This window comes from Rhinolophus sinicus, chromosome 16 (genome assembly GCF_057876585.1).
Source record: "Rhinolophus sinicus isolate RSI-liver-muscle chromosome 16, RSI-T2T, whole genome shotgun sequence".
NCBI classification, from domain to species: domain Eukaryota; kingdom Metazoa; phylum Chordata; class Mammalia; order Chiroptera; family Rhinolophidae; genus Rhinolophus; species Rhinolophus sinicus.
Window position 1 is genome coordinate 15,972,121 of NC_142516.1, and position 25,015 is coordinate 15,997,135.

Genomic DNA, 25,015 nt, shown 5'->3' on the forward strand with positions numbered 1-25,015 from the left:
GAATGTCTCCCCCCCCACCCCGTGGCCTTTCAATAACAACCATTGACTGAGCACTTCAGTTGTGCCAGGAGCTCAGCTCAAGCCCTTTCTGTACTGAGCTCACCAAATCCTCTCATCGCCTGGTGGGTACTAACCTCGCATGGTGGGCACTATTATTATCTTGCTTTTCCCAGTGTGAAAACTGAGGCAAGGAAAAGTTAGATCACCTTGTCGCAAGGTCTTACAAATAGGAACTGTCAGAACCAGGGTTTGACCTGGGTACCTGAGCTTTTCCAACTTCGCTATACACTCTCCCTACGAGCTACCTCCTTCAACTTCTTAAATGAAGTGTAATAAATGGAAGTCTAATGTGTACTATAGACACTATTGCTGCATGATATTATCTTCTTCTCCAGTTGTCGTATCTTGATGTCTTTACTTAACGCCCAACATTTTTGAAAAATGTCTGCAGTCTGCACTGATTGACCGTCATTCATTACAGGGTTGATTCCTTCCATCCAACGGAAAGATGGTGGCTTCTCCTCATTCGCCATAAATGACTTTGCCAGTCTCCTGATGGTGTTTTCTATCTCAGTTCTTGTAATCCTGAAACCTATAAGACATCTTTGGTACCTCTCATTCTTTCCTGTCTGCACCCAAACGCCCAACACTACAACCCATTAACAAATCCTATAGAATTTTCTTCTGAAGGATTTCTCAAATGTGCTCACTTTTGCCCAGTCTGCTCCAATCTTGCCTGGACTCTTGCAGTAGCCTCCAAACTGGCTAACAATGAACGTTGCCCCTCTAATCCATTCTTTTCCTTGTAGCCAGAATGATATTTTCAAAACTACAATTTGTTCACTTCACTCTCCTGATTAAAACCCTTAACTGGCTTCCAGTTACTCTTAGGGTCAAAACCAAGGTGCTTACCAAGGGCTGCTTGGACTGGCTCTTCCGACTCCTTCAAACTCATCTTGTACCTCTACTGTCCTGGATCTCTGTGCTGTAGTCACGGTGACCCTCCAGTTTCTTAAAACACTACCTTTTATCATGCCAAAGCATCCTGGCACATGTTCGTCTCTCTATGTGGCATGTGTTTCACCCCTCCCCTCACTTCTTTCCACTGAGTTGACTAACGCTACTCACCTATAGACTGCTAAGGCTTCTGGATTTGATAAGGCCCCCGTGTTTGCTTATTTGTTTACTTACTTGCTTGAATCTTATTTTATCCTAGTTTTTCATTGTGCTTTGATGTTTTATCATCACTTGATTAATGTCTGTCTGTCCTCCTTCTCATCCTCCACATTTTATTATTTTATTTTGTAATGACTACAGTGCCTGTGAGGAAGAAAGAGCAGGTCAATTCAGGAATGCAGACACTGTACAAACATTTAGTCCAATCCTATTCTACGTCTTGATTCCTTTCCACCGCACCTTGCAAAGTTTATGGAGCCTGTGTTTGAACATTCCCCGTAACAGAGTGCTCAGTGACCCCTAAGCATCCTGGTTCCCTCACTTCTAGAATGTCCATCCTTATACCGAGTCGGAATATTTCCCCATTCTTTAGGGGGTAAACTCCATGGGACCAGGGTCTGGACAAACTTACTAAGTATGGTACCAACAGCTCCTAGTATGCTACACTATAGTAAGACATACAATAAATATAATTTTAATGAGAATAAATGGATGAGTGAGAAGCAAATGAGTTACCATCTTGCATGGGTATGTTTACATGCTGCTTTCACATGCCCTGGCTCCCTGAGTCCTCTCAATAGGCCTATGCAAGTATCAGTGTTTATCATTTTGCAGATAAAGAAACTGAGTCTCAGAAAAGGTAGGTACCACCCTCTGAACCCCCACAGGGATCCCACATGTCAGAGCCAGGGCTGGAATCCACAACCGCTCACTTATCACCGAGCCATCATTTATCTCAGGGTGTTCTGCAAAGGCGGCTCCAGCCAAAATGGTGCTGGGCTTCCAGGAACAGAGTGAGCTGCAGGCCTTGTCCCTGTTGGAGCTCAGCCCTGCTCACAGGGGGCTCTTCTTGGGTCATTAGGCAACTTCAGTCAGCAGCGATGCTGAAGGCCCAGAGAGAATTCACAAACAATTCAACTCCCTCTGTCTAGTTCTCTCTAGTCGGAGAAGAGTCGTTCCAGATGTGCCTCGCAATTCACCGGGCAGCTCCAGTGAAAGCAGCATCAGTTCGTACCATTACACAGCCCGTCAATCTGGGCAGTGCCTTCTCTGCTCAACAGAGTCATGCCTCCCCTGTCATTTCAGAGCAGTAACAATTCCAGGCCATACACTCAGGTCCTGAGAGGAGGAGAAACCCTCGACGAGTGTGGCTTGTCCTTGGCCTCTGTGCTTCTTTCCATTTTTAGCTTCACCTGCAGATTTTCCTATTTGGGGGAGCACTGTTCATCCCTGGGTCTTCTCCTACCCAGCCCCCAAACGATGTAGTTTGGAAAAGTATAGCAGATGTGAAGATAGAGAGAACAGTGTAATGAATGCCGTGTACCTCCCAACCTTCTAGTTTCCACAATGATCGTCTCACGCCCAGCCTACATCACCTGCTCTCTCACCTTAAACATTATATAATGTTATAGGTAAATATGCAAGTTTGCATTTCTAAAAGCTAAGGACGCAAAACATACCCTTTGAACCATCACCATGTTCTCCAGATTAACGATTCTTCTGTGCCGCCCTACCCAAGAGCCTGTTTGAATACTCCCAATAATACGTGGCACGCTCAGTGACCCCCTAGCAGCCTGTTCTCTCACTACTAACACATCCTTCTTTGGTATAGAGTCAATGTTTTCCTATACATTTCCTATTCTTGTCATTTCTAGCTCTATCCCTCAGCGCTATACTGGAAGACACTTATTGGTTTACTAGACAAAGCATGTGTTTTAGAATCAGAGAAATGAGGGCTCACGTATCAGCTTAACCACAACATTTCTGTGTGCCTTTGGGCACATTACTGAAGTTTTTCAGCTTCTGTTTTCTCCTCAATGAAACGGGATCAACACTGTGTACCTTTTGGAATTGTGTTGCAAATTAACTGAGATAATCCCTGGAAGGTACTTAGCAGCAGTGCTTGGCACACAGATGCAGCTCACTAAACGTTGAGTCCTCCCTCCTGCTTCTGCGTGACAGTCTTTCAGGTACTTGAAGGTGTCTTCCTCGTAAGTTTTGGTTGGACTTCTCTTCTGGTAAATATCCGCAGTTCCTTCAATAGCGTTTCATCATATCAGTCTGATTCTTACCTTAGACTGTCTTATCCCAGCCCTCCCTATTATCCCAGCCTCTGAAAGAACGCAATATATCTGTGGTCTTCTATTATGTGTGATTTATGAAGAAAGAAATTAGAACACACAGAGGCTCCTTCACTTGTCTGCAGAATTAAAGGTAGAATCCAAGTCTTTTGCTTCCAGACTTTTGTGTTTGTCTTGAGTCACCATAGTTTCTATCTTTAGTGCACATAGTAGGTATTCAAACATAGCCTTTGGGTGGCTCAAGGAGATATCTCTTCTCAAAGTCACACAGCCAGTAGTTATAGACGCAGGATTGACACACATGCTTTCCTGGTTTCATAGCCTGTGGTCTCAGCCTGTGGTAAGTTCTAGAGATTACCTCACCATAGACTGTCTCCTGTACACTTGGACATGGACGAGCCCTTCTACCATCAAGTAGCCTTTCTTGGATTCTTGAGTCCCTTCTGTCACTAGCTTTTTGTTTACCTTTCCTTGATGGCAAAACATCTTGCTCTGTTCTCATTTCTTAGTCACCTCTCAGCCCGTTGAAAGCTGGGTTCTGTTCCACCATCTAATCAGAGTTCTTGTCTCAAAACACAACAGAGGCCTCCTGTTAACTCAATCCAAAACCCCCTTTTCAACCTTTTTTTGGGGGGTGTCAGTCCATCCTTAAAAGAGCTTGGTCTTGGCCACTTCAACTTTAGCTTGCCCAGCCTGTATCCTTTTCCAGAAATTATTGCTTCCCTTCAAAAAATCAAGGGGCATACCAGGAAGTGGAAGCATGGTAGCTGCTTGTGCACGTTAGTGAAGCTCCGTCCATCCCTCCATGGTGCTTCTTTCATAGTTGTTGTTTCTCAAATGTGCAGATATCCGTTTTTAATGGAGTTGGATAAAATAGAGATACAAATATATACCTATAGGGAGATGTACTGTTATACAGTAAGTCCTCATTTAACGTCATCAATAGGTTCTGCACCATTAAACGAAATAACGTAGAATGAAGCCAATTTTGCCATAGACTAATTGATATAAACAAAAATTAAGTTCCTATGGCATCTCATCAATGCTATAATGAAACGGCATTGAATGAAATGTTCTTCGACTACCTGCTTTACATACATACGTATGTACATTTATACAGAGATACGTAGATTTGTCTACTTTTTTTTTATTTTCAGGAGGTTGTTAGTTACATTCAAGGTAAACAGACTTATGAGTGAGATTTTGAAATTTTTGAGTTTTAATGAGATGTCATTTACAGGGCCCAAGTTTTGATGTCAACGAGAAATAGATTTGAATTCCAGATTTTATTCTTACCTTTTGGATGGCATTGTACATGTGACTTAGCCTACGTGAGGGCCATTTTCTTATCTGTGTGATGGGGATAATAAGACCTGCTTTCTAAGATAGTTATGGATACTCTATAAGATGATAGTTGTAAAGAAAAGGAGGTATAAGAATCAGATTGACCTAGACTTACATTCTTATTTTGCCACATACTATGGAAATATAACTTAATCACTCAATCTCCGTGAGGGTAACATGAGGATGGTTTAACTCATAGAGTTTCTGTTCGGTTAAGTAAGGTTACGTATGAAAGGCACTTAGCAATGCCTAGGATGATTTAAAACTTGATCAATATTAGCTGCGCTTTGTTTCCTCTTCCGCCATCTTTTTCCTCTTCCCTCTCCTTTTGCTTTTCCTCCTTTTCTCTTCTGCTCCTGCTCTTGCTTCTAATTAAAGCATCTGGCACAGAGTAGGTGCACAATAAATAGGAAATGCCTTCCCCTCACACACCCATTAATTAGAAAAACAAAAAGGTAGTCAGTTCACAGATACTTACCCCAAAGCAAAGCATCTTGTTATCTGATATTTGGTTCTAATGATACATTTTCCCCATTGGAAAAATATGAAAAATAATCAAAATAATTATGAACACAAACGTGTCTACATTTACTTTTGTCTATAAATAATTACAACTTGATTACATTCATTAATTTGCTTCCATCTAGAGAACACACAAGTTCAGGGCCTTGTCACTCATTTAATTATCAAATATATGTATCTGTGTGGGTACATATATGGACCTGGCATTATATTAGGTACTTTAATGATCCTTATAGCATTACTTACCGATGTAGGTATTAATATATCCGCATTTTACACATGTGGAAAGTGAAACATAGAGAGTTGGAGTCGCTTTGTCAGTTTGCTTAGTGATAGCACCAAGATTTGAATCCACAGTTTGGTTCCAAAGACCATACTCTTCACCTTCATGTTCTTCCATCCCTCCAGCATGTGTAACACCCTTTGCTGGGTTAAGGGATCTAGACTTCTCAGCACCCAATTTGCCATGATGGAAATGTGCCTGCAATGGACCTGATCGAAATCTCCCTTCTCACAACTCCCTCAACCAAACATCTAAACCTCCCTTGCAAAGGCAAAGATAAGCTCAGTCTGGGTCTAAGTTAAGCCTGTCCCCTCCTGTCCTCTGACCTTTCTTTTCCTGCCCCCACCCACAGACCCAACCATGGAAGCCCACCATCTGGAGAGCCTGCCTCCCTCGGATGCCTCGTCAGGGAAAATGGGTGTACTGGAAAAATGAGGTCACCAGTGGCCACAAAGGGAAATTTTGCAGTCCTTGACTCAGGAACTCACCATTAACTTAAGCTAGCATTTAGCGACATGAACTCCACAATCTTGGACAAATCTTCCTCTTGAAATCTTCCCACCCGCCTCTCATCACCAGATGTTCTTACCACAGGGGAGAAGAGTTGTTATCTGTCAAAGACAGGTCTTGTGGATTGGGTGGGGCAGGATCCTTGGCTAAAGGCTTCCCCTGGGAAAAGTGTGTGAATTCCATCCAGGTTTCCCCTTCCAGGACGGAGTGAGCCAGGAACAATGCCTTGTAGGAGACAGGCTGAGAGAGGGAGCCATTCTCTGAAGAACTTGGATTTGTGTGAGACTGAGAAGCCCTTGGCAGTTCAAGGTCACAGGGCAAGATGCCTTGGGAAGATGACTCACAAATAGATGGATGAGGCTACTGATATGGCTGTGTCTTCTCTCTGGAGTTATAACTGATGTTTCCTATTGCTCATAATTGGTCTGCTATTCATCACTTTCACAATTGCTATCAGCTCAGTGACAGCCAGGACAAATGGTCTGGAGATAGTTTGGAATAACGTAAGCACAATCTATTGTCCTCAGGACTGAGCAGGTCGACTAGGATAACCTAGATTAGACATCCAAAGAGCACCCAGTCTTCTGTTCTGCAGCATTTGCCACTCATCCATGCAACACTTATTCGTGCAACAAACATTTCTGGAGTACCTACTTTGGGTCAGGCCTTGTGCAAGGAGCTTGTGATACAACAAGGCAAAGAACTCCAAGTTCAGTTGAGAGGACAAACATCCAGATAAATAATTCAATAAAAAATATTGCAGTTCACTAACAAATGTGTTGTCCAAAGTGCAAGGGGGCCTTCAGTTCTGCTGGGAAATCAGAAAAGCGTTTCCAAAACAGATTGTAGTGGTAGTGGGTCTTACAGAATGGGTACTAGATCAATGGCAGAATGCAGGGAAGGCATTATAGGCCGAGGGAAACCACATGCAAAGATACAGTGGCGTAAAAGTGTGTTGCCTGGCTGGTCCATGATAAGTGGTTCAAGGTAGCTGGTATGTAAGACTGAGGCCCATGGCAGTGCTGGGACAGGAGGTCAGGGAGATCATTTGGCATCAGCGTGAAGGGCCTTGGGTGCTGGGCTAAGAAGCAGAACATTTATACTTGTTTTAGTTGAAGCCTTTTAGTGGTAAAAAAAAGAAACCCTGGAAACCCACTGAAACTTTCAAAACGAAAAAGGGAGAAATGATTACAATGATACAGTGATTCCTCATGTAACTCAAGGACAGAGAGTATAGCTGAGCTACCAGCATCCAGGAGGCCGCTCTTAGCAGTAATCCTGGAGCTTGTCTTCTCCCCTTCTCCCTGCACTTAAGCTGGCTGGGTAGCGCTCCCCCTCCCTCTCCCTCTCCCTCTCCCTCTCCCTCTCCCTCTCCCTCTCCCTCTCCCTCTCCCTCTCCCTCTCCCTCTCCCTCTCCCTCTCCCTCTCCCTCTCCGTATCCCTCTCCGTATCCCTCTGCTCCCTTCCACTCTCCTCCCCCTCCCCTCCCCTTCTCTGGCCTCCATGCAGCCCCACAACAGGACAAGCCCACCCTAGCCAAGTCCAGCTTTGTATCTCATACTAGTTGAAGCACTCAGAGTTGCCAATGAATGTGTGAATCTAAATTCCCAAGAAAAAAACAATCAGATTTGCCCAGTTTGTGTCAAATAATCAATTTTGGTAGGGATATTTAGTTCAAATATGATCACCAAGCTGTCCCTTATATCTTACATCCTAAAGGTATCTATTAAAATTCTGTAGGTTTTTATTCTCAAACTGGAGTTCCCTAACCCACGGGGGAATATACTGTGATATGCTAGGATATATCCAAAGCCACAGGATAAAGAGATCTGAGATTCTTGAAAGTGGTAGTACATACGAATCAGCTGGGAGTGTATTAAATCACAGATTCTGGGGCACCTCTCCCAGGATTCCTACTCAGTAGGTCTGACTTTAGCCTGAAAATTCTGAATTTCTAACAAGTGCTTCACGTCATTAATGAGGCAAGAGGTCCAGGGATCACACTGTGAGAAACCTTTTTTTGGGGAAAATATCTATTGTTTTAATATTAAAAGCAGCCCACACCTATTGTGGAATAGAATATGCAATTTGCATAAACATTGAAGAAAGAGACATTAGAGAAATTTTGCACTTGTCCTCTCTGATATTTGGATGCTTCATACGAAAAGCTTGAAAACCTTTTCATATTTTACTGGAGGATGTTGGAGATTTTTCAGTCCAGAGCTTTGGCTCTTAGAGCTCCTGGGCTGTTCTCAGGAATGAGCTTGGCATCTGGTAGGAGCATGTACAGGTTAAAAGACTCCAAGAAATCTTCATGCGAAGGCCTACACGGGGTGAAGGAACAGAGATATGACATAATTGGGGTTCTTAATGTTAATTAATTTATGATAGACAAATGGATTAATCAATTACTGAGCCCCTACTCTATGTCAGGCACTAAGGATTAAATAGTAAATGAAGCAGACAGGACCCCAACCTCAATTTGCACACAGTCGATTAGAAGAGACAGATAAGCAGTGAAATAGATGAGAAAATATGACATAGTGAAATAAGTTTTATTATAACAAAATGTGGGGGAAGATGTGTTCTAAAGGAAGGAGTCTGTCCCAGCTTTAGAGGGTTGGGGAGTGCTGTCTACAAGAGGTGGTCTCCCAGCTGAAAGTTGATGGATTAGTCATTGGGAGAAATTATTGGATGGAGGAAGAGTGTTCCAAGGAGAGGAAATCGCATGTAAAAAGCTAGAGGCAAAAAGCATGGCTGGAGTATAAAACGGGTGTTGGTGAGGGTTGCTGCTAGAGGGAGAAGCAGAGGCCAGAGATTTGAGGGGGCCTGACAACAGCACAAAAGCATTGAATGACTCGTAGCCATGGAGTGAGAAGTGGCAGAAGTCTGCGGACAAATAGGCCAATCGTGGTGGGCTCAGGTCGTCAGGGCAACCCAGGATCTGGTCTGGAAGCCAGAGCAGCACCTGAGCTGGATGCCTGGGGATTCAGCAGAAGTTGGGGCAGATCAGTATGAGCTCTGCATACTTCTTGCACTCATGGCATTGTCAGAAGGTCAGAGCCTCAGAAATAAGAGCATTGAACACCCTTGTTTTATAGATGAGATAACCAAGTCTTAGATAGGAAGGCTGACGTGGCCAGTAGCATACGGTTACTGACACAGCGGGGATGGGCTCTCTGTCCTGAGTAGCTCTGGGCTGGCCAAGGGCTTTGTGACCAGCCTAGAATCTAGATTAGCACAACCTGGAGAAGACTCTGCAGAGTGCGAGATCCCCAGATGCCATGGGCGGGGGCGGTATTCATGGACAAGCATATTTGAGAAATGCTGCATTTTATATATTACCTTCTCAGGGCTTCCCAGCATATGAATGGCTCTGGAAGTTATAGGTAGAGTAATCTACCGTATTTAGCCATGTATAATGCAGTCCTGTGTATAATGTGCACCCGTCTTTTTGGCCCAAACTTTCAGGGGAAAAAAGCTTTCTTTTAATTTTTTAATTCAAGTTTTTATCTGTTTACATTTAGGTACTTGGTTTTGTATTATAAAGGAATTTTAGCATTTACTTTTTAAAATATTATGGTACAAGAAATTTTATGTAACAAATAATCACAAAACACAAGAACGATACAAGGTACAATAAATTTTATGTACCGGTAACAAATTTATGATATTTACACATTTAATTAAATGAACTTTAATTAAAGTTTATTGGGGCTAACAAGAAGCCCAAGAACTCTTCATCGTTGCAAGTTCTTCATAAGTTCGACAAAACCGAGTATCATATTCCAGGGTATTATTTTGTATACGGATATTGTTATTGATTTCTAGAGTTACACTTTTTCTTTTTAAGCTTTTTTCTTTTTTTTTTAAAGTTGGGGAAGGGTAACAGGACTTTATTGGGGGACAGTGTGTACTTCCAGGACTTTTTTCCAAGTCAAGTTGTTGTCCTTTCAGTCTTAGTTGTGTAGGGTGCAGCTCAGCTCCAGGTCCAGTTGCCGTTGCTAGTTGCAGGGGGCGCTGCCCACCATCCCTTGCGGGAGTTGAACCGGCAACCTTGTGGTTGAGAGGATGCACTCCAACCAACTGAGCCCTTCGGGGGCTCAGCGGCAGCTCAGCGGCAGCTCAGCTCAAGGTGCCGTGTTCAATCTTAGTTGCAGGGAGCAGAGCCCACCATCCCTTGCGGGACTCGAGGAATTGAACTGGCAACCTTGTGGTTGAGAGCCCACTGGCCCATGTGGGAATCGAACTGGCAGCCTTTGGAGTTAGGAGCATGGAGCTCTAACTGCCTGAGACACCGGGCCGGCCCTAGAGTTACACTTTTAACTCATAAGCATTAATGAAAGAGTTAAACGCATTTATATAGATATGTAATATGTATAATATGCCCATGTATAAAATGCATCCTTATTTTTTCCTCACAAATTTAGGCAAAAACGTGTGCATTATTCACGGCAAAATACGGTATTTGGTTTTGTTTGATCTAGTCTTTTCCAAATTTATTTGACCACGGAGACAACCTCCCCCACCCGACCCCCAGTTTTTTTGTTTTTGTTTTTTGTTTTTTAACTCACAATCCATAAATGTCCTGTTGAACTCCTGTCCAGGAAAACACACTTTGGAGGGTTGTTCTGGAAAAGAAGGACTTGGGGGTGACCAGAATGAGGCCGGCCGGTTACCCTGTCTCCTCCTGAGAATACGTCACGCACCTCAACTCCTACCTAGGATGTAGGAAAAATGACCCGGACAGAGAAGAGGATCCAGTGTTTGAAATCAGTCGTGGGTTTGGATCCTCCTTCTGAATCATCCTAGATTCGTGATATAGTTCAAGTCACCTGATCACATGAGCCCCAGACTTTTTAAAATTTTAACTTTTTCCAAGCCTGCATGGAGGCAACCTAATAGGCAGGCGTATTGTGAGGATTGAATGATCTCCTCGTGGTGAAGCATTTAGGCTTTGGGATTTGGAGAACTTGAGTTTGATGTTTGCTGTGCTGAATACTGGCTGTGCGAACAGGAACCCAAACTCCCCGGGGCCACTGTCTCATCCTCTCTGCAAGTATAGTAGAGGTGACAGAAGTATCCATTTATTGGTGCTGCTCTGCAAATGAAATGAATCTCTTCATGGCAAACATGGAGTGCTATGTCTGGCATATAGATCTACTCGGAAATGCTTACTGTTATTTTTAATGCAATAAAACCCAGCACTTCATCCTCTACGTGAGATGGATGGGAGCTGAAATCAGGGGTGAACTGACAAGAAAAATTGCTCCTTGCCTGGGGATGATATAACCCTATCATCTTGCGTCTGTACATCTTATGAAACAGACAGGTGACAGAGGGCCGTGCCGGAGCGTCTCAGTGGGTTGTATATTTATTTCTCTAATATATTTTCATTAGCAGAGGTAAGTGTGGCAAGAGGGGGGGTTTGGCTGGCTCTAAATATCTTCTCCTTGTCATGCAGATTAACAAGCTATTCTGTCAGGCGCTCATCATTCAGGGGAGAATGGCTTGAAAAGCCAAGTTCATCCTGACAGGGGAAATTAGGTGTCGTTTATGTGATTTATGGAGCTATAGATTAAGCTGCACAATTTCTCACATAGGAAATGGGTCCTTGCCAGTTAGTATCCCTTCAGTGTTTGGGGAGGGGAACGGGGTCTGACTTAGAGTGAAAATGCAGGTGAGAGGGGAATGGGTGGTCGGGAACAAAGCTTGGGTTTGGAGGTACTCTGCTTGCTCCACTGCGTGCTACCTGGGGAACCCTGGGCCACTGTCCTCTCTTCTCTGACCTTATACTTGCTCATCTATGAGGAGTACTGCACCATCAATAAAAACTCCTGCTACACAGGTGGTTGAGAGGCTTCCAGGGGCGAATAGACAGATACCTTAGCACCAGGCCTAGACTAAGGAAAGGCTGATAGGTGTCTCTTCTCTTCATCCCACGCCTCCCTTTCTGCAAAAACCATCAATGGCATGCTTTGCGTCTGTGTGACCTCCTCTACGGAGAGGGTGTCAGTTGGCAGGAGGTTTGTGAATAGGCTTTATTTTTTAGAGCAGTTTTAGGTTCCTAGAAAAATTGAGTTTATTTTTTAAATTTTCATTAAAGTATATTTGGCCTATGACAGTATATTAGTTTCATATGTACAATATAGTATTTTGACTTTTTTATACCTTACACTGTGAAAGAAAGGAAGAAAGAAAGGCAGGGAAGGTGGGAGGGAGGGAGGGAGGGAGGGAGGGAGGGAGGGAGGGAGGGAGGGAGGGAGGGAGAGAAAGGAGAAAGAGAGAGAAGGTCTGCGCCCTGAGTTAGAAGCCATCAGTGTCCACTGTCTCTTGACCACCATTGATTTTCCAAAAAAGGATAGATCAAAGTGGTCAACCCCATTTATTAAGAAAAAGAATAATAAAGAGCGTAAAGTACAGAGTTCCCATGTACTCCTGTTCTCCTACCCAACGCACACACTGAGTCTCCTCCAGTGTCAACATCCCACCAGAGTTTGTCGTAATCAATGAACCTACGCTGACACATCATTGTCACCCAGAGTCCGTAATTTTCATGAGGGTTCAGGCTTGGTGTGCATTCTGTGAGTTTTGGCAAATGTCTAAGACAGGTATCCACCATGACGGTACCATACAGAAGAGTTTAACTGCCTTAAAATCCTCTGGGCTCCCCCTGTGCATGCCTTCCTTCCCCCAACCCCTGCCAAATGCTGATCGTTTGACTGTCTCCACAGTTTTGCTGGTCAGGAATTTTTAAAGGGTTCCAGGCAGTGTATCGAGGATGGGAAGTTTGAAAGGGAATGGGGGAATTGTGGGCAGCTTTCAGAAAAAGTGAAATCCAGGACACATCAGAAAATGATCAGAAGGAGGAACGCTCTGAACGACCTGTCCAAGTTGAAGAAATCACTGGAGACAATAAGGCCCAGAGAGAGTAAGAGACTTAACCGAGGTCACACTGCAGCTTAGGCAGAAAATGTTAGTCTTCCCTGGGATTCTTCTGTCCTAGTTACTCTACTCTTTGCATGCTCTATATCCTCTTCTTGTGGGATTTTACTCAGTCCTGTGGCTCCTATTACATTGAACCATATGAAATCACTTACGTTGGACCTTCAAAAATGGCAATTGCTGATGGTATTTTCATTGGTGCATTCCCAGTGATATAGTGAAGCATCTCGATAGAAGCTAAAGGTGGGGGGAATTGGGAATGTAAATAACGTTTTAAAAATGTATTGTTTCTACCAGAGTGTTTATTCGGAAGTTTTATGTTTCAGATTACAAGCTCTAGAACCAGATCAAATCTAGAGCCTGGGTTCAAATCCTGGCTATGCCACTTACTAGCTCTATGACCTTGGGCATAACTGTGAAATGGACATAATAACCGTACCTACCTTACAGGTTGCTGGGAAAAGTAAAGGAGTTAATATATCTAAAGTGGCCTGGGTTGTTGTGAGGAGTAATACACGTGAAGCATTTAGAACAGTGCCTGGCTTGTAGTAAGCACTCAACAAATGGTAAGCGCTGTTACTAATATCCTCTAGTTAGTGAGACTATTGCTCATGATGGGAGTGGCTGAGACAATGGGCTTCAGGCCTAAGGACCTGAACGTACTGAGTCCTTGTTCTCCCACTTTTTAGCTGGGCGACTTTGAATGGACTATTTTCAGCCTCCGAACCTCAGTTTCCACATCTGTAAAATGGTGATGGTATCAGCAGCATCTTCCCCATAAGGCTATTGGCAGGATTAAATGAGATAATGTGTACCAAGCACACTCTCAGTAAATGTTATTATGTGTGTTTCCTGTCCAACAGTAGAACAGATTAGGGGCTTGAACCCAGGTCCAAAAGTAGGTGCCCTATGCAGTGAATGTCAGCTGATATCCAAATCTCGGATTATTTTCTGCCTGATTCTTGTGGTGTAAACTTGGGCAAGCCCCTCTTTGGGCCTTTTAGTCTGTGAACTTGGGGCGGGGGGCAGTATCACCTTTCAGGACTCTTGTAGATCTGAAATGCCAGGGGCCTGTGATAATTATACATGTATGTACTTCGGAGCCCTCCCGCTCCTGGGATGTGCATGAGCTTGAGATTCCGACTTCCCTTTGCTCAGCTGCTCCTCAGTTGCTACGTCCTCCAAGCAATCTTTCAGGATTGTTCAGAGGTTAATTACCTGCTGTTCCAGTTATTTATTGCTATGTAATCCCCCAAATCCCAAATCCATTAAAACAACAGCGATTATTTTATTATTCTCTCTAATCATCCTGGGGAGTGACTAGACTGAACTGGGCGGTTCTTTCTCAGCTCTCTCATGTGGTTGCCGTCAGCCGGTAGCTATGGCTGGAGCCATCTCAAAGGCGTCCCCGCTCACATGTCTGGCAGATGACCCAGCTGTTGGCTGGGACCTCAGCTGGGTCTGTTGGCTGGAATACCTACATGTGGCCTCTCCATGTGTGCTGGACTTCCTCACAGCATGGTGCTTGGGTTTGAAGAGCAAGCATCCCACAGACATGGGGGAGCTGCCAGTGTCTTAAGGCCTGGACCCAGAAATTGAAGTGATAGTGCTTCTTTTGGTCAAGCCATCACAGAGCCCAGACTCAAGGGGAGGGAGCCTAGATCCCACCTCACGATGAGGGAAATGTCAACGATATTTAGCGTTATGTTTTAAAGTCACCGCACCTGCCTTTCTGCTCTGGGAATCAGAAAACTTAAGTCAATTAACATTACCTACTTCTCTCTCCACGTGTGTTCTTACATACGCTGCGCAATTATGCAGGCACCGATTTGTAACAAGATGAGCAGTTAATCTCCTCACTATCAGGATACATGGGCATTTCTTATTTCACTCCCAAAGGATGGGGTCTCCAGCCGCTGGTCTCTAGCCCCTGGTAGCTGACATGTCCTGAAGCCACTCGTATGGGGTGTGCTGATGCCTGAATGGTAGATGGCCCAGGTGGGTTCTCGCCCACAGGTCTAGGCTGGACTAGAAACCACTATTTCTGCTTTTGCGCAAGCACTGCTATCGGTTCTCATGCTCCCCAATCCTGGTCCCTCCTGACCGATCAAACACATGGTCAGCATTCGCTCAGGAATTAGTCTCCCTACAAAGCTGTCAACCACTGTCCTTTCTGTCATCTCTCTCTAGAACCCTGGAAGCTTCTTATTTGAGACCTTCAAGTACTTCCTAGGTTCAACGCCATCAACCTATCACTGTCCCCTGACCAGTGATCTCAAATGTCTTTATAAAGCAGTCTACACGCATCCCCCATCCCAAACCCCATTTCAATGGCTTCAAGGGAATTTCGTCTTTTTTTGGTGGCCAATTGCACTTCTGTCATCAATTTTGCTGGAAGTGAAAAACAACAGTAAGTATACAAGTTTGATCCCTGGTGGCACAACCTATTACATATCTATGGGATTTGACACATATTTTGGGGACCCTACTCTATATCACCTCTTTTTCCTTGAGCTGGGGACACACATATGAATCCATATATTACTTTGGTCTGGAGGAGTTCACAGTATGATAAGAAAGACACATCAACAAGCAAATTGCAAGGACATGTGAAAGGTGTAAAAATGGAATGAGGAAGGAGAGACAACGTCTCCCAAAAGTGACTGGGTCTTGGTGGACGAAAAGCTTCCTGGAGTTCAGCAAAGAGACATAAGTGGGGAACAGGCATTTTAGACCAAAGGCAGAGCATGGGGAAAGGTTTGGTAGGAAACAATGCACAACTGTAGGAAGATGGTATGTCCTGGGTCCTAGGGTGGGGGCAGTGGGTAGAAGACAGGAGACTGAGCCACGGGCTAAACAACAAAGAACTTTGAAAGTCACGTTAAGAATCAGAGGTGTTAACCAGAAGATGGTGGGACTTTTGAAAGGACCTGAGCAAGGGGGTGGAATAAGCAGTGATATTTTAGAAAGCTGGAGGAGGATATGCTGGAAAAGGTGGCATTGCGCTGGAAGCCAGTTCAGAGGCCTTCGGCTGGTGACAACTGCCTAGAGAAGAGGCATGACTCACCTGCACGCAGGCGACAGCAGTGGGACCAGAACAGAGAAGTTGGTATTTAGACACAGGGTGAGATAAAAGGAAGAGCCCAGGTCGACCCTCAGTTGTTTAGCTGGAGGAACCAAATTGATGGGGTGCTGTTTAATGACATGAGAGATACACGTAATGTTGGGGAAGAGGGACACACACACACACACACACACACACACACACACACACAGTTTATTTTTCCTTATCATTTCTATATTGGTTTGTTTCAGTCAGCGTTCCATGTGAACTTTTAATCCAATGCAACAAATATTGACTGTTTCATGTTACCTGCTAAGGATTGTATGAGGCACTGAAAGGGATCCAGGGGTTAAAAGGGTAATAACTATTTTGTCTCTAGAAGGCCTTTTCCCCTCCTGAATTGCTGTGGGTGGGGTATCTACCAAGACCAATCATATTAATACCTGTGGGGATAACAAAAACCATTGAGCTTTGAATGAGGACTTCAGGCCATCATTGTGGTCATACGAACCAGAACCATTTCAGTATCAAAAATAGCAGATCACGTGTCAGCCCCTGAGTAAAAGTTTTAGTGTAAAAGATCCAGTCATTGTAAGTATAGAGTATGGGGTTTAATTCATGGGCTTAGTGATCGTTTATATAGATGGCCCCAAGGATCTTAATCAAATACTGAATGTTTACTCAAAGTTTAAGATGCCTAAGATGTTGTCAAAATGTTTAGTGCTGGAAGGCCCCCTTCCTTTGTAGCCCTAAAGCCTTCTGTGTGTATTACTTCACAGCACTTGAACCATATGAATTGTAGTTGTGTTTGTCTTCACCATGAAACGATGAGTCCTTTGAAGTTAGCGACTGGGTCTTGTCCATCTCCTGTCTGAGCATCTAGACAGCACATGGTTTGGAGAGAATGTTTATTGAACTTAATTAAACCTTCAAAAATGGATCTTCTGTGCCCTTATTTTGCAGATGGAGAAATTGAGACTTACAGAGAGGAATAACTTATGCAAGGTCAAATATGAAAGGAACAATAGAGTAAAAAATAAATTCTAGTTGATTGCTTCACATTTTTGTGGCTGTTTTCTCCTCCTGCCCAGTCTGGTTTGCTAGCTAATTAGCCAGAAGTTGGAAGCATTTACAAGTAGTGGAAATGCAAACCTTTGTTATGAAAGCCAATGGCCATGCAAATGTAGCCCTTAGCCCTGTATTAAGTACAGGATTTGTTTCTTAAGTCCCTTCACTTACTTAAAAGCCAGGAGCCAACAATGCTTCCAGTGTAAAGTTTCATTTCCCTCTGAGAACACACACAGACACACACACAAACAACACATAAGCACGTGATTCAAGCAGAGCAGCTGAGAAGGATGTTTTGGATGAAATCTTGGCATTTATTGTTCCTGTGCGACCTGGGAAAGTCAGAGGTGCCAGGATTCAGATGGACTTCAGTTCGAATTCCCACTTCTCCATGCTCATCTATGAATGGGTATCAGACACCCATCTCAGAGGATAATTTTGAAGATTAAAGGGAGGAATAGAGTCATTTCCTCACAAAGTGGCTTTGTCACCTTGGACCAGCCAAGTAGTCTTTCTGAGCCACTGTATCTGCATCTGTGAAAATGAATCCAATTAGACGATTTACAGAGTCTCTTGAAGCTGGCACATTCTGTGATTCTCCTTCCCTGAGATCCAATTGGATTTGGATGGAGTGTTGCAAGGACCGAAGACATAAGGAAAGAGTGATCCTATACTGACAAGTGCGGGCCTCTGCTGCCTTGCTAGGGTTCCTTTTTTGATGTTGGCCTTCTATCAGAGTGTGTTTGTACTCGCTGCAGGGTTTGCCTGGCCAGTGTACCAGTCCCCATTCATTTCCTTGGGGTTTGGGAAAGAGCCAGTGGATGTGGAGACTCACAGACAGGATTTCTTCCCAAGAGCTGGTTGGATGGTGATACTCACAAAATCCTGAAAGATTTTTCTGTTTTGTTTTCCACAAGCTCAAGTAACTATTGATTACAACACACACGTGTGCGCGTGTGTGAGCGCGCGCACACACACACACACACACACACACACACACACACCGGCACGCAAAAACAAAAACACATACACAAACAAAACATGATGTTCTCTGTCCTCCTGTACTGGAGTCCAAGGCAATCTCTTGCCATCTGTGTCACTTTCACCCATGGCCTTGGATTTCACCATTATAGTAATTAAGACTTTAGTGCTGGCTGGGGATGTTACAGAATCTTGAGCCATGAGCAATTGTGCACATTAATTTCAGGAAGAGGGAACCTGCAAATGGAGAGAGAAAAAGGTCTCTCCGTCAGCATGACTTCATGCCATCCATCTGGTTTCTGTCCTCATGAGAGCGCCCCCTCTGATGCTGCTAGAAGAACAAACATTTGTTCCCAGCACAGGTTCTGACTTGTAACAGGAATAGTGCCATTACTATGTGCCAGACCCTGGCTCACATACTTTATATGCAAACATTGAGTGGGATATATTTATATTAAACTAAAAGTGGTGTTGTTTATCTGAAATTCAAATTTAGCTGGGCATCCTATTTTTATTTACTAGCTCTGGCATTCCCTACCTGGGGTTAATCCTCTCCTCTGCATGGTTAAATAGAAAAGATCAGAGTCTGGGAGTCGCAGAGGTCTGCATTGGGATTCTGCTTCCACCATGAGCTTGCTGTGTGACCTTGGGGAAATTGCTCCACTGCTCTGATTCCTAGTTCTCGTACGTGTAAATGAGGATCACAATATCTCTATCTCAGGACTGTTGTGAGGATTACATTTTTTTAATGCCCTTAAAGCACGTTATGCTGTGTAATTAGGTGTTTCATGAACATTAGCTTCTATCAAAATTCTTTGTTATTTCTTCGGGTCGCTACTCTTAATTCAGGAGCCATTCGATCATTTGTTCATCCCTTAGGGTATGGCTGAGAACATATGGCAGGAATAATTGCAGCCTCCTCATCTGGGGCCCTGGGAGAAATGTGATGGAGGCTTCCATCATAGCGTTCCTGTACACACCTTCTCCTTCTATGTCTGTGTCCTGGGGAGCTCAGGAGGCAGACCCCAGACCCGCTGTATACAAACATGCTGTACTTGAAGCTTTGGAACAATGTGAGATGGAAAGAGTGGCACCTGGGTAATCAGATGTCCTTGGTTAGAGGAAGGGTGAAGCTTGTATTTCAAAAGTGCAGAGAAAGTTAAAAAAAAAAGGGGGGGGGGGAATGAAAAAGAAAGAAAGCACACAGAGACTGTTACCTGTCAAAGGTGTAAGAGAACAACATTCTCTGGAAGCCCTGAGTTCATCAAGAGCTGTCAAGCATCCTGAGTCCCCAGTGCCTTGAAATGCCACTGTGAATGGCGTGGCCAACGCAGGAAGCACAATGGACCCTGAGCCGCTGCTCAGTGTTTCAATGTCCGTTCACTTTTTCAATGACTGTTGGCTGAATAGCCGTGTTCTTTCCCATGAGAATACTAATTTGAATAAGGCGTGGCCTGTGCCCTTGGTGGGATCAGAATGTGTTGGGTGAGACAGGTAAAGGAATATAATAGCAGGTGTGGTCTAGTGTGTTATTATGTCCAGAAGAGGACCATGGACCCAGGGCTGAAAAATGGCAAGTTAGGGTTCACAGAGAAAGGAATGTTTTATTTGAGACCAAGAGAATGAATTGGAGTCCAAGGGAAATGTGTGTGCGTGGGTGTGTGTGCATGCAGTGGGGTGCGGGCTGAGGGAGGGTATTCCAGCAGAGGGAAAATAATGCTAAAAATAAAGGCTATGAAGCACATTGCAATGGAACACTGATCGTCATTTAGAACCAGGGTCTGTAAACTATGACACTCAGGCCAAATCTAGCCTGCTGCTGTCTTTGTAAATAAAGATTTATTGGAACACAATCATGCCCATTTAGTTAAAATATTGCTTACGTGGCTTTCATGCTACAAAGACAGAATTAAGTAATTGCAGACGAGACTACCTAGCCACAAAGCCAAAAGAATTAGTGTCTGGCCCTTTACAGACACGATTTGATGTCTTCTGATTTAGAGCACACTTGACGTAAGCAGGAATTCACAGAAAGATGGATGGTAGCATGCAAAGGGAAGTCAGAGGAGTGGGGAGAGATGAGCCTGGGGAGGTGGTCAGGAGCTAGAGCAAGGAGTTTAGATTTTATCCTGAGGGCCATGGGGAGCCTCGGAAGATTTCTAAGCCAGGAAGTGAGATGGTCAGACTTCTACACAAAGCAGGGCAGTGAGCTGTTTAAGAAGACAGGGTCTGAATTCAGACTGCCTTGGGTTGGATTCCCAGCTCCTTCACTTACTAGCTTTGAACTTCAGGCAAGTTACTTACCTCCCATGTGCCTCAGCTTTCCAGGTTGGAGAATGGAAATGATAGTGATGATAATTAGAATACTCCATATCTATTGTGTGGGGTGGTGAAGATGGAATAAGCTACATGCAGTGCTAAGGACAGGTGCTCTTAAGCATTGGTTGGCTGCTTTCATGGCCACTGGCATCTTCGCTTTCAATCTCTCCACCAGTGTCATCATCGTTTCTTCTGTCTTTCTTTGTTACAGGCCTTCAGGAGTGCACTGATGAGCTCCTACTGGTGCTCAGGGAAAGGGGACGTGATCGATGACTGGTGCAGGTGTGACCTCAGCGCCTTTGATGCCAGTGGGCTCCCCAACTGCAGCCCTCTCCCACAGCCCGTGTACGTATGTATGGCCCCTCCGCCTTTGGCCACCTCTTCCCATGGCCTCCCCCTCTCGTTCTGCCAGTCCAGGCCAGGACTTGCTTCTATTCCAGGGCACCTCATGAGACCCCCAGGTCTCTGGGGCCTGCCTCATTCTTTGAGAAAGCAGGGAGCTTTGGCAGAACAGGGGTAGCTGGCTCAGGGGTAGACATTGGTATTGCAGTGTGTGCTATTTTAGTGATGTCACTTGGTCCATCATTACTTCCTTCACTCATCCATTCAGCAAAGGTTTACTGGGCACTGACTACGGCTCTGTCAGTCCCTGGGTTGGACATTGCGGCTACTGAGAGAAAGGAAGAGTAGAATCTTTTCTAGAAAATTTCATTTTATTCCTTACTTCCAAAAATAACGTTTGAGCCCCTGGTGCGTGTCAGACGCTGGGGAGTTCATCAGTGAAGAAGACAGGCATAGGCGGTACACTTAGAGAGCTGACTGTTTAGTGAGGGGGACAGATGGCAAAGCAAAAACCAGGAAACTAAGAGAGAGGTTTTAAAAGTCCAGGAACAAAATCATGAAAGCAAACAAGAAGTGCTCATGGAGAGAACAATATGGGGGTGCTTTAGTTAGAAGGGAGGGAGAGAGTCAAGGAAACCTGTCTGAAGAGCCCAGGGTTAGAGCCAGAGTTCACCAAGCAACGATCATGTTTCAGGAAAAGGAAGACCATATGTGGAAGACCTGACACAGGAAATCCACCATTTAAGGAAGTAAAGGAAGGTCGTCTTGAGTGGAGGAGTGTGAGCAAGAGAGAGAATGGTGTAAGGATCATAGGCGAGCTGCACAGGAGCCAGTCCTGGGAAGCCAGAGAGCCCTGTGTGAGGTGGGGCAAGTCCCATTGTCAGTCAGGTAGTCCGAAAAGAGATGGTGTGGTGTAGTGGGAGGACAGCAAGAAACTGGGCTGGGGACAAGCCAAGTTACCAGGCATCATGGTCCTATGTGACTGTGCAAAGCATTTCCCTTTTCTGGGCCTTACTTTCCCCATCTGTCAAAGGGGGAGATTGCACTTTCTGCTCTCTAAGGACCCTTCCAATTCTAACCTTCAATCATTCTGTTATTTTCTTCTTCTTTTTTTTCTTTATAAAATGATTCCCCAGGATTCCTGCTCTCTGTGAGGGAGTATTGATGTAAGGATATGAAAGTCGACTGGTATATTGGGGGATTGGACAGAATGGCAGAGAGGTTGAAAGGGACGGTGTGTGAAGACACTGTCTGTTGCATCAAAAAGGAGGCATCACTGAAAACATCGCTTACATAAATGGAAAGCTAATCAACTTTCTGTGGGCACATACTGTGTGCATGGATTAGTTTACTGGATACCACATTGATCCATTTTTTACAGACTCTTTTTTTGGCGGGGTGGGGGGGTGGCAGGCAGCTACTACTGGCTGGCAGACAAACAACCTTCCCTGTCACCCCCTCTAGGCTACGACTGTCCCCAACAGTGGAGCCCTCCAGCACCGTGGTGTCCTTGGAGTGGGTAGATGTTCAGCCGGCTATTGGGACCAAGGTCTCTGACTATATTCTGCAGCACAAGAAAGTGGATGAGTACACAGATACGGACCTCTACACAGGTGAGTAGGAAGGCCACGGCTTCCTCTTCGGTTGGGACAGTGTGACGGAGGACGGATTTTCTAATGCCCTTGGGGACTTGGGAAAGCATTGGGAGGTTTCTCTGTTTAGTGATTGTTCCCTGGTGCCCACACCTGTGTGCTTTTTTTGTATGATTTTCAGCCAGGAGAGACAGTACATTGTAGTTGGCAAGAAGTTCTGATTCTCTGAGTTGGATCCTCACAGTCATATAGAAAAGGGTTAGTTCATTCAGAAGAGTATTTGACCTTTTCTATAAATACAGTATCTCTGGGACTGAGGTAAAGAAATTCAAGGAACTGCCTTTTCTAGTGAGATGTACTGAGATAGTTGTCTTCAGCGCTGGGGAAGAGGGATTTGGAAACGATTCAGGCATGCAGGAGAAGATGAGAACGTGGCTCTTAAGAGTGCTACATTTGGTTGTAACTCAGAATACCCTCCGAGTTCTTCTTAAATGTCTGACACAGCCGAGAAGTTACATCATCCTGGAGGTTGGGTCTGCCAGGCCAGGTCTGGCTCTAGGGCAGGCTGGGAGCCTGGGACCCTGGGAACCGGCCATGAGGTTGGAGCCATGGGGGCAAGCCTGGTACTAGGGTAGGTCAAAAGCTTGGATCTGTGGTAGTCAGCCTGGTACTGGGCCCAGCCAGGAACCTGAGTTTCCAGGGACTGATTGGGAGACTGGGCCACAGGGGCTACCTGGTGCTGTGGGAGCTGGCAGGCGCAAGAGTGCGTTAGGGGCCTGAGTTCTTGGGAGCCCACTGGGAACCTGGTGCCATGGAAGCTACTGGGGCTTCAAGACCTATGGGATCCCTAGAGCCAGCAGCCACTGGAGCGAGCCGGGCCGAGGTTCCCAGGAGTCTGTACCATGTAAGAGCCACCTATAGCCATGGGAGTTGGCTGGAGCTGGGGTGAGGCTGCTCTGGGGTCTTCAGTAAAGTTCAGTGCTCACTTCTCTCTCTTTCTCCAGGAGGATCTCTCTCTATGCACCGGGCTGCCTAGGTTTAGGGGTGGAGTTATGGGAGCAATGTGAATCTATCTTTCCTGCCCTCCTCAATGCATCTTTTCCTATTTTTGCACTTTATCCAGGTGCTATAACCCTTCACCTAGAAACCTTAGTTCTTGTGAAGGTATTTTTGGGCATAGATAGTGGTTCAAATTGATTTTTCTGAGGCATGGTGGGATGGTTGGAGGGGGTGGCGGGTGGGGATGAATACTAGAAACGCCTATGCCGCCATTTTGTTAATACTACCCTCTGAGTGATTACCAGCCTTGTGTTATGCTCAAATAAGTGAATCCCAGAGAGATACGTGACTTTTCCAAATTCCGACAACCAGTGCATGGTTGAGCCACGCTTTACCACCAGGTCTGTCTTATTCCCAACACACTGCTCATTCTTTACGTAACATCATACTTAACGGTGCAAGACTGGATGCCAGTTTGCTGGTTTTTGTTTTGTTTTGTTTTCATTAGAACTGTTTATTGAATCTTCTGTGTGTCCATTGACATCATCGTATGGTTTATATTTCTTAGTTTGTTGATATGGTAAATTACATTGATGGACTTTCAGAGGATGAAGCAACCTCACGTTCCTGGAATAAGTGAATCCTACATGGTCATGATGCATTACCTGTTTTATATATTGTTGGAGCTGGTGTGTTAAGGTGTTGTTAATATTTTTTTTTTTCACCGTGTTCATGAAGGATTATGTTCTGTAGTTTTCTTTTCTTGTAATGCTGTTTTTCTGTTTAGCTATCGGAATATTTCCGGTCTCACAAAATGAATTGCGAAATACTTCTTTTCAGTTTTCTGAAAGAGTTTGGTTAGAATTAGTAGTATTTCTTCCTTGGTTGCTTCGTGGAATTCGCCAGTGAAGTACCGATGCGCCTTGACTTCTGATGGATCTTAGGATGAAAATAGCCTAGTTGAAAATGCATTTAATCCACCTAACCTACTTACTGAACACCATAGCATGGCCCTGCCCACCTTAAACATGCTCAGGGCACTCACATGAGCCTCCAGTTGGACAAAATCATTGAACACAAAGCATATTTTATAATAAAATATTGACTAGCTCATGTAACTTATTGTGCATATCGCTTTCGCACTATTGTAAAGTTGAAAAATCGTAAATCGAACCATCGTAAATGGGGAGCCATCTGTAATCTGGGCTTGGAGCTTTTCTTATAAGATGGTTTTAACTACTAATTTAATTCTCTAATAGACATAGGGCTATTTAGGTTATCTGTTGCTTCTTGCCTGATCTTTGGTAGCTTTTGGATTTCAAGGAATGTGTCCATTTCATATAAGGTACAAAATTTACTGGCAAAAAGTTGTTCATGACATTCTATTACAGAATATATAGTGCTATCACTCTCACATTCTGCATATTGGTAATTTGCCTCATCTCTCTTTTTCTGATCAATCTGGGTTATGCAATTTATTTATATTCCCAAAGATTCAGCTTTGGTTTCATCTATTTTTGGCATTGGTTTCGATTTCATTGATTTTTTTAAAACTTTTAAAATTTATTTTAAGTGTGTTTTTCCAGGACCCATCAGATCCAAGTCAAGTAGTTTCAATCTAGTTGTGGAGGGCACAGCTCACACTGGCCAATGTTGGGATCAATCCAGCAAACTTGTTGTTAAGAGCACTGTGCTCTAACCAACTGAGCTAACCAGCCGCCCCATATTTCATTGATTTCTATTCTGATCTTTGCTATTTCTTTTTTTTGGCTTACTTGGGATTTGGTTT

At 44.4% G+C, this 25,015-nt stretch overlaps 1 protein-coding gene across 4 annotated transcripts in view; it reads left to right on the forward strand.

The window, feature by feature from the left end:
• ASTN2 (astrotactin 2) overlaps positions 1 to 25,015 on the forward strand; it is an 839,436-nt gene that overhangs the window by 666,576 nt on the left and 147,845 nt on the right. For all 4 annotated transcript variants that reach the window (XM_074330924.2, XM_019731189.3, XM_074330925.2 and 1 more), the window contains 2 exons: positions 20,505 to 20,638; positions 22,100 to 22,248. In XM_074330924.2, coding sequence (XP_074187025.2) covers positions 20,505 to 20,638; positions 22,100 to 22,248 — 283 coding nt within the window. The remainder of the gene's footprint in view (positions 1 to 20,504; positions 20,639 to 22,099; positions 22,249 to 25,015) is intronic.